The following is a 10,605-nucleotide window of genomic DNA, read 5'->3' on the forward strand; positions in this document are numbered from 1 at the left end:
GGTGTCCTCGCAACTGGGGTCCCCCTGGGGTGCGTGCCCTGCCCCCCTGCGGGGTTTGGAAAACATTCAGGGACCACTGCTGTGTCAAAGCAAGAACCCGGGTGGATTTTTGCTGTTATTCAATTTGTCTTAATCGCAGTGATGTTCTCAAGGGGGACGACACGCCCTCCGACCCAGTCATTTATCTTTGGTGTCTGTGACGTAAGCAAACACAAGGCAGGCCGGAATGCTGGTGCCTCTGCCTCCTGAGGGATTTTGATATGTAAGAACTCTGTCTGTCAAAACAACTTTTGGAAAAAAAGCTGTACAATGCATGCCTAAAACAGTTGTGGTCCCTATATCCCATATTTAGAAAAATGCTACAGTATATAAACCAATTTGTTTGTAATGGCAGTAGGGTTATTATAGTTTTGGAATTTTTCATTTTAGTTAGTTTTTATTAGTTTTCAGGGTGGTTAAAAAATGATTAGTTTTAGTTTATTTAGTTTCAGTATTAGTATTAGTTTTATTTTTATTTTTTATTTTTTTTAGATGTGTATTACTTGTGCGCAATATTTAAAAAACACCATGGGAGCAACGTCATCTGAAGGTGCTTTTCTATTGGCTGCTGCTAGATGACGTCACTTCTGTGTGACATACTTTCAAACATTATTCCGGTTTATATCAAAATAAATCTACTAAAAATCATATTTAAAATCATCCCCCAAAGGCTCGTGCATTACATTAATTACCAAAGACTAAAACAATGGACGTGTTCGCTATAATTATAGTTAGTTTTAGTTAGTTTTGTAAACATAAAATGTAGTTTCAGTTTTTGTTTTTAAAAAAACATTTTTATTTTGTTTTGGTAACTATATATATATATATATATATATATATATATAATTTTAGTTGTTTTTTTTTTTTCATTAGTTTTAGTTAACCAAAATAACCTTTAATGACACCTGTTTTTCGATACCCTCCCTTCTTACTTTGACCATCTGCAAACATTTTTGTTTTGTTTATTTTATTTGAACTGATTCAAATACCATTTTTAGCATATGTTGCGGGCCACAAATGGCCCCCGGGCCGTAGTTTGGACGCACCTGGCATATGCTAACAAAATATATGCACACAAGGACCTGAAAAACACAATCCTTGAAACAATGCTAACGTATTTTCGTTCTTCTTCTTTTTTTTTTGATCGCTGCACTCTAAAATCAACAGCGTGTGGAAAGGTCAGGCAGGCTTTTAAAAGTTGCCTCAAAGCTATTAAGTGGTTTAAATGTTAAAAGTTGACTGTGAACTCTCTTCAGCTGAAGCACAAAATGCAGTTTCGTGGCCAATTACATAACCACTGCGTGCGTGTATATCATTACCGCAACAAAGTGGTCCTATATTACCAGGAGAAGAGATAATGAGTCAAAAGGAGCTTGTCGAGAATAACATTCACGTGGTAAACTTGCATTATTCGCTCGCTATTGTGACTTTATTTGTGTCATTCGTTGACTTCATCGAAGCATGGATGGTATCTCTTACATTTGTTGTTTAGCCAATATTTGACTAAAGGCCTACTAAACATTTTGCGTGTATCCCTTAGAATATTTTGCTTAATTAAGTGTACGTAATATACTGGCACCAATGGTACTCAGCTTTTGGGTGCAACTGATATTTTTCCCTCAGATGTACAGTACCTCATTTTTTTTTAATGGAATATAGTTTTCTGTCATAAAAAAATAGTCTGTAAAAACAATTCTGAAAGAAAGAACAAAAAGCTTAATCTGAAAAACTAATTCTGAAAAACAGAAAAAAAAAATCTAAAAAACAGCAAAACAAATTAACAAAGCAGGAATAAATATACAGTACTGTACTGGATATACACTTATAGCCATTCATCCTTTGTTTTTGTCATGTGGCAGTTTTATCCTTATCATAGAGCTTCACTTTTCATAAATCGTCCTGTTCTGCACAATAGCCTGGAGGTGCGTTCAGGAGGCTCGGGAATACTGGCCGTTATACAAGGCTGCACTGTATAGCAGCTTGTGCTATGTTTGGGTCAAGTGCTCTGTCTTTGTCTTTCTGTCTCACCCTCTCCCCTCCGGCACCGTGTCATCGGGTTCACATGGTCGAGGGAACGCTAATCAGCGCACGCACCACCACCTTCCATCTGCGAGTGTTTCATAAGGTGCGCTTTACATAAGCCATCATGTTGTCTTCTTTAAAAAAACAAACTTGTCATTTGTAGAAATTGCATCTCACAAGGTCAATTACAGAATGAAATTTTATTTAGATGCCTGAATGATTAGGTTAGAATAGTTTTCTTCTCGTAACATTGCGCCTTAGGGTTTTTTTGTTTTGTTTTGTTTTAATAATAAAAAATGTTAAATGTATTTATGTATGGCTCAAATGCCAGCCCCTACAGTACAGTGGGTTACCCAACTCTGCTGTAGACAGTACGTAAAAATAAAAATAATTTACGGCATACAGGCAAAACAGCCTTGCACACGCTTTCGGGCATTTGAAATGGTGAGTCAAAAGTCAAATAGGTGAGTGCGCCGTTATTTATTTCAAATGTAGCACAAAGTAATAATTGTATTTGGTATTAAAAAAAATAATTATTATTAAATTGATGCCACACCACGACTCTCGAGGATTGTGGCCCCACCCTCTGCATGCCCTAAATTTGAAATCCTAACCCATTTAAAACGTTAATCTGTTTAAAACCCCACTTTAACACCCAAACTCATTTGAAAGCCCATTTTGAAACCCTAACCTGTTTAAAACTCCGTTTTGAAACATAACCTGAATTTGAAACCCTAGCCAAAGTTTTAAAACCCAAACTTGTTTTAATCCCCTAATTTGAAACCATGCTGGGGGGGCACGGCCCCGTTGGCCCCGCCCTCTGCACGCCCCTGGCTCCACGGGGAAACACTGTTACATTGGAAATGATGAGAGCCCCCTGATTGGCCGGCATCCATGACGCAACCGTCCCCGCCGATTGACATCCCTGCTCGATGCTGTCGTCCGGAGCTCCAGCCGGCGGAGCTCCAGATGGAGTTGGCGCGCGACGGGAGCCCGCCATGGGGGCCGTGGACCCCCGCAACGTCACGGAACCCGGCGGCGGCGGCGTGCGTCCGTCCGCGTCCGAGGAGTGGGTGGCGGGCATGAGCCTCCTGATGGCGCTCATCGTGCTCGCCATCGTGCTGGGCAACGCGCTGGTCATCGTGGCCATCGCCCGGACGCAGCGCCTCCAAACCCGCACCAACGTGTTCGTGGTGTCCTTGGCGTGCGCCGACCTCATCATGGGCGTCCTGGTGGTGCCCTTCGGGGCCGCGCTGCAGCTGCGCGGCGCCTGGGACTTCGGCTCGTTCTTCTGCGAGTTCTGGATCTCCGTGGACGTGCTGTGCGTCACGGCCAGCATCGAGACGCTGTGCGTCATCGCCGTGGACCGCTACGTGGCCATCACGGCGCCGTTCCGCTACCAGAGCTTGCTGACCAGAGCCCGGGCCAAGGCGGCGGTGTGCGCCGTGTGGGGGGTCTCGGCGCTCGTCTCCTTCCTGCCCATCCTCATGCACTGGTCCCGGGATAGCGCGCACGCGGCGTGCTACGACGACCCAGCGTGCTGCGACTTCGTCACCAACCGCGCGTACGCCGTCGCCTCGTCCGTGGTGTCCTTCTACCTGCCCCTGGTGGTCATGGTGTTCGTGTACGCGCGCGTCTACCGCGAAGCCAAGCAGCAGCTGCGGAAGATCGACCGCTGCGAGGGCCGCTTCCACATCCACGCCAGCGGGACGCGCTGCAAGAGGAAGCCGCCGCGCATGGCCGCGCTCCGGGAGCACAAGGCGCTCAAGACGCTGGGGATCATCATGGGCACCTTCACCCTGTGCTGGCTGCCCTTCTTCGTGGTCAACGTGGTGCGCGTTTTCGGCGCCGAGCTGGTGGACGAGGACTTGTTCGTCTTCCTCAACTGGCTGGGTTACGCCAACTCGGCCTTCAACCCGGTCATCTACTGCCGGAGTCCGGACTTCCGCAGGGCGTTCAAAAGGCTGCTGTGCCGCCGGCCCCGGCCGAGGAGGGAGCGCATGCTGCACGTCAGCTCGTGCGACCTGAGCCGCTACTCGGCCGGCTTGGTGGCGGCGTCGTCGCTGGAGACCGGCGGGGGCGGAGGGACTCTCGGCCTGTGGACGGACTGCACCGGGATGGACAACAGCGACAGCAGCCTGGCCGGAACCGGGAAGCTGCCTCGCTGCGAGTCCCATTTCTGACTCACAACATGACTCTTTTACTTTCTTTCTTTTGAGCGTACAAGTGTGATCATGAAAGAGCCAATGTGTATTATTTAAAATCCTGAAGTGCTGAAGACCCATTTTGAACCAGATAGGGCAACTTTTATTGACCCAAGGCACATATGGCACACGCCAAAGAAAACGTAAATAAATAAATAATATATATACTGATAAAGATATAATTTTTTTTCAAAAAGATTATTAAACGCTAATGTATTGAACTTCAACTCGACTTGACTTAGGCTGTGATTATTTCATGCACCACTGGGGGGAGCTATCACGGATTTAAAGGAAGAAAAAGGAAGAACCATTTTTTTTTCTCCGAATGTCACTATATATCGCTGGCTAGCTGAACAAATATACATTATTCGCCATGAGTAATATTCGGGGGACCGATTAAGTGAAATTGCATAAAACCTTTGAGCCGAGGCACATATTTTACATAAGCAGTCTCACGGAATACCGCCTAAGGAAAAAAACTGAAAATAAAAAAATATATATACTTAATTACTCAATTGAAATGTATTTTACATATTTACATTTTTACCTAAATGGTAGAAATTAAAAACAGTCAAACACAACTGTACTTTAAGCAGTGATTCTTTCACGTACCACAAGAGGGAGCTCACTTACCATTACGAGATCAACAAAGGTACATTATTTTTAGTATTTTCTTGGATCAATTAAGTGAAATTTCTGTCTAAATTTCATGGGCCAAACAAATATTGATTGATCCGGCACCGTAAAACATATTGAACTTAGTTTTCACTCAATTTTCACTTTCAACAATGGGCCAAATCTCCATTTAACCTGATGCCACATCAATTTAATATGGGAAAAAAAGCACAGAGAGTAGTCAAACACTGACATATTTGGTCTTACTTTCAAAATATTAAATGTCATTGAAAAATGTGAACTTATTGGTGGAATGTTGGCAAACTATTTTATCCTTGTTCCCTTTTTTTTAACTTCATAAGAGCCCCTGAAACATCTCACTTTAATTAGCTAAGGTTAAAAATAACAGCCTGACCCCATAATAATTTAGTAGGTTTTTTTGTGCAAGAAAAAAAAAAAAGAACTATTAAGAACCAGAGTAGACTAACTCCGTTTTTCCTTTTCATTTTGTTTTCTGGCTCCTGCCATTAAACATTTAGTTTAATAGGTCAAAATCCAAACATGCATTAACTATTTCATGAACGTTCACTTATACTACATGACAAAAAAATTGCCATTAGCCCACTCTTGTTCTCAATTAGGTTTTTCATGAATGCCCACTAATGATTCATAACGGTCCAAAGAGCGCACTTTTACTTTGTTTCTGTCAATTAATTTTAAGATATGACGTGTAAAGCGACTGGCAATGACGATAGTTCTCACTAACTGGACAGTAAGGATGTGTTGTATAGTTTGTACGTGTGTGCATATTGTATTTAAACTCATATTGTGTTTTACCTCACAGCCTTCAACAAGTGCAATTGCAGCCAAATTTGTTTATATGAAAATGTTACATATTTATTTCTGCACATGAGGTTGTGGGTTCGATTCCCAAATCGTGTTGAATGTGGCTTGACATGCTGTTTGAGTGTTCTGTGGAATAAAAAAAAAAAAAAGTTAATTGTCTCTTTGGGTTTTATTGACCGCTGGCAACAAAAGTGAGTACACCCCCAAGTGAAAATGTCTAGATTGTGCCAGAACTTTGCAGCCCCACAGATGCTCAATTGGGTTTCGATCAGATTCGGGCTTGGCAAAGGGAACTTTGTGAATGGACTCGACTCACGTCATTGATGACTTCTTGGCAAAGAAAACAGAGCTTGATTATTATTATTAACGGTTGTTTTCTTGGCAGGATGTCTGCGTTGATTAACAGAGGGCGCTCACAGATGGAGCCACTCATCATTTGCATTTTGAAGAATAACACATTTCATAATGAAACAGGCAGTGCACACTAACAAGTCCATGAAGTCAGAATCCTCGGGTTGTTTATTTTAAAGCTCATTATGTGTTGCTCTGAGATACAGTTCATATCATTGGGGATGAAAAAGCACATTTTATGATTATTATTCCTTTTCATACCATAAATGACGTCTTCATTAAGAAATTGTTAACCTGATGGATACTCACAAATACCACGAGAATTCATCTTGCGAGAGCAAAGTTAAGAAATTGTACAAAAGACTCGAATATTTTCTTTTCTGGCAGGCACTGTTCGAGCAGCTAAATTTGGGTCCTTGTGACTTTTGGCGCCGTGGTCAAGCGAGAAGGGAGAGAGTGGGAGAGAGTGAGTGACCGACGGGACCGGTGTTTTGCTGTCGATAGAGATTGACGACCCCTCAAGAAGGGTTATTGAATCTGTGCCTTTCCCTACCAAGTGTGCGTGTCTGAGAGGTGAGTGGCATCACCATTTAATGTGTAACATTCCTTACTGGCGACGTTTGACTCTTCCTGCTACCTACGAAAGTGCGCTAGTGTTAGCATTAGCATTAGCTGGGTCTAAAAAATCCTGCCCTGGACAATTAGTAAATAATAATAATAATAATAATCCTGTCCCATTCAATTCCCGGTAAAAATTACTCTCGTCCCGCTCTTATTATGGAGGACAACTGCATCATTAAAAAAAAAATAAAAAAAAGAAAAGATAAAAAAAGTATGGAATATCCAGCGGGATTCTCTACTATCAATGCCGCTCCTGTTGGGAGAAGTGACGACACCATCTTACGTTGCCACTCACTTAGCCCGCCTAACTTGAATACATTGATTTCTCTGAGGCATCTTCACATTGTTTTCATTTAAAATTGTAATATGAGGGGGGGCAGAGAAGTTAGTGAGCAACGAAAATAGATAGGCAGAATACATACACCCTTTATCAGCAGTAAGAGACACTTTAAATGGTGGCACTCATGCAATGGAATGTGTTAATTCTGAACCACACCCCAGTTATAAGAGGATGTGAATATTTTTGCAACTAAATTCTCAATTTCATTTGATTTTCCCTCTCAAAAAGATGTTTCATTTAGTGGTACTGGTTAAAGGTCACAGAAGAAATTTATCTTGCTGTGTTTTATATCAGTAAAAAGAGACTTTAAAAAAAATCTATTATACGTAGGTGTGTCAGGCGATTACAATTTTTAATCGGAATTAATCGCATGACTTCAGTAGTTAACACAATTAATTGCAAATTTTATGTCTGTTCTAAATGTACAAATATTTTTTCCCCCTAAGGTCTCATAACATAAAAGTAGAACAAATGTTAAATAGAAATAGGGCTGCAACTTTTAGTCATTGAAATTAAATTTTAAAAAGATGCACTGTACTTAAAAAAAATAAAAAAAAAGTTATTGATTTGTGTTGGTCATTTTTCTGCCACGAGATGGCATAATTGTATTTGTAAGACAGTGACAGCTCAGTGCATTTTTCTTTTCATATTAAGAGCTATCTAATCTGTAACATGAAGTAACTTGTGAAATTCGGCACTTTTTTTAAATTGTAAAATACAACTTGACACCAATTTCCACAAATATGTGCATTATTACTACATTTATTACTGCTAAATTTTGACGTGGCCGTGTCTGCTGAGTTGCGACTGGAATTCCCACAGTACACGCTTTGTGGCATTAAAGAACTTAACTCAAAATGAACACACTAATTTTGACACCCCTATGTATTAATATTCAATGTGATATTGGTTGTTTGTATACGGTCTCTTTGAACTGGCTACAGCCGCTGCATCTTTTTTTCCCCACTATTTGCATAATAGGCAGCACATGATGGAAGAGAAAGTGTCAAAGTCTCTCTCCTGCGCTCCGGCGACCCACAAGCTTTGACTTCTTACGCTTATCTGGCTCGCGCACGCTCAAAGAGCAGCCAGTGAGCAGCGCGAGTCGAGTCGCTCATCAATTGTGTACCAACATGTCCTCGCGTTCAGCCACAGGGCGGCTCGGCCACGCACCGCAACATATCAACTATTAACGCAAATGTTTGCTGCAATTTCACAGATCATTAGACAAACGGCAGATTTTTTTTCTTTTTCTTCTTATCCCGGCCGGCGGCTGCCGTCTGTTGCAACGCTCGGGAATCAGGTCAAATTCCAGCTGAAAGGAGCACAAAGTGGAAGCGAGCTCGGCGCATAATTGGGAAATTCAGTCAGCGGCGGGACGGATATTCTTCTACATGGGTGTTGACTTTTCGTGATTTGAAAATAGTCCGAACGAACACACAACAAATGGAAGGAAAGAAAAAAAAAAAAAGTCGAATACAAATAAAACTTTGGCACACAATGTGAAATTTCATGTTTTATTGTGATAAATTTGACATTATACTGTAATAAATTACATGTTTTAAAAATTTCACATACCGGTAATTTTTGTGATTGTGCAATGCGACATAATGTGATATATTTCACATTATAACATGGCAAGTTTCAGATCATAATGTGTCACATTTTGAACTTATACATTTCATGTTTCATGACAAATTTAAAGGGGCATGTTGCAACTGTGGTTCCTTGTTCAACCATCGGCCTGCCGAAACTTTGGCGACATGAAACGGGAGGTGTCCCCACACGCGTCATGGGAGGATGTGGATCACGTTATTGGAGTCGGTGCAAAGACCTACGAGGATGAAACGGGACCCTCAGCTTGCTTTCTTCTTGCTAAAAAGGTACGACCTTGTCACGAAAAATGCGATAGGGTCTATTTATGATGAGCAATGCTCAATAAAACTGCCACTAACGAACGTCTCGGCACTCTGGGCGTGTGCACATCGCTGGCTTGCTTGCATTACGCTTTTCGCCAGAAGGGTCGCAAATCTGCAAAAACTCGGTACCTTGCGTTCAGCGCCTTTATCTCATCCGCTCCCAGCCATTTTCACAGAAGCAATCCTGTTCGCTCCCGGCTGTTTTACTGGATTTTGACTGATTTTGCAAGGCCCACAGAATATGTGCTCTATTGCTATAGAAACAAGAAGGCTATCAAAAGAAAAATTAAAGTCTCTTCTTTCATCAGGAAAAAAGTATGTTTCTATCTGTTTCAGTTTTGCAGCAATTAGCATTAGAATATAGCTAAATTTAATCAATTTTCACAAATCGATTCAGAATTGTAATTGAGCTTTTTTCTACATGGCTCTGGTTGATCTCCTTTGCTCTGCTGCCACCTGCTGGCTGTTTGTGTAATAACTACCATTTCTGCAACCGTTCTTTGCAGTTGAGAGGCTGCATCAAAGCCTTCTGTATGCTCTAGTATAAAAAACAAAACAAAAAAGTATAAATACATCTTTGGGACACTTAGAACATTTGAAAAAACTTATATGTTTTTGGGAGCAAATGAGTTGTTTTCATATGATATATTTCACGTTATATGTTTCACATTTACACACAGATTAAATAAATTAACATATTAACATAAGATTATATGAATTTAACATAATTGCAGTAAGTTTCACATTATAAGTTTCAACCATGTACCATGTCGTAATGTTGAAATTTATCCCGTTAAACCGTGAAATCTATCATGCTAAAATGTGGAATTTATCACATGATCACAAACAATTTTTCTCTTTCGTTGTGGCAGTGCGTGGAATAGTTAAACGAAGAAAAGCTTCTTTTTTAATTTACTGACAGATTTTAAAATTTTCCTATATTTAAGTACATTGTGTATTACGTTACAGTGGCTTACAATAATATTAAACGTGCTTATTCTGCATAAAATCTCGGTCTTGATTTAGATGAAAACTTAAGCTAATACGATGCTACTTAAATGGTAGTCATGACGACGGGACTTGGAGGGGGTCCCTTGGTGTAAAAAGTTTGAAAGGCACCTGGTGCCGGTTATCTGTTTCCACAGAGAGCCCCCATCAGGAAAAAGGCGGCTTTGGCCATTTTCAAGTGTAGTCATCCAAAGCCCGGGGAGGAGAGTCGGCATTTTATCAGCCGGCTAAAAATAGCCTCCCGGCGACTTGAAATGGTTACGCAGTATCAAGCTGCCGCGTGTCACTGCGCCTGCAGCCGACTGGGGAGGAGAATAGAAAATGACACCCGCTGAAAGTAAGATGGAAAGGCCACATACAGTATGGATGAAATGCTAATATTTTTAAGTTAACCAACATTAGTATGAAAAAAAAAAGTGCACGTTAACTTGTTTTGATGTTATGCAGCAAATCTTTGCTTAAATCCTACTACACAGTGTGCTGTATGACCTCCAGCTTTGCCGACTGCGCTCCTTTTTGGGGAGAAAAGGACTCAAAATCTGCCTCGACAACAAAAAGGAATCAAAATCTGCCTCGGCGCACACAGTAGTTCCATTTTATGACATTCACTGCAGGTGGAAAAAAAAAAACAACCATTACA

At 41.3% G+C, this 10,605-nt stretch overlaps 1 protein-coding gene across 1 annotated transcript in view; it reads left to right on the plus strand.

Annotated features, from left to right (window-relative positions):
• The first annotated feature begins 30 nt into the window (after positions 1-30).
• adrb1 (adrenoceptor beta 1) overlaps positions 31-10,605 on the plus strand; it is a 29,608-nt gene continuing 19,033 nt past the window's right edge. The window contains exons 1-2 of the mRNA XM_077502266.1: positions 31-6,650; positions 8,744-8,921. Of these exons, the coding sequence (XP_077358392.1) occupies positions 2,994-4,244 (1,251 nt within the window). The 5' untranslated portion in view covers positions 31-2,993 and the 3' untranslated portion in view covers positions 4,245-6,650; positions 8,744-8,921. The remainder of the gene's footprint in view (positions 6,651-8,743; positions 8,922-10,605) is intronic.

This window comes from Festucalex cinctus, chromosome 17 (assembly GCF_051991245.1).
Source record: "Festucalex cinctus isolate MCC-2025b chromosome 17, RoL_Fcin_1.0, whole genome shotgun sequence".
Taxonomy (NCBI): domain Eukaryota; kingdom Metazoa; phylum Chordata; class Actinopteri; order Syngnathiformes; family Syngnathidae; genus Festucalex; species Festucalex cinctus.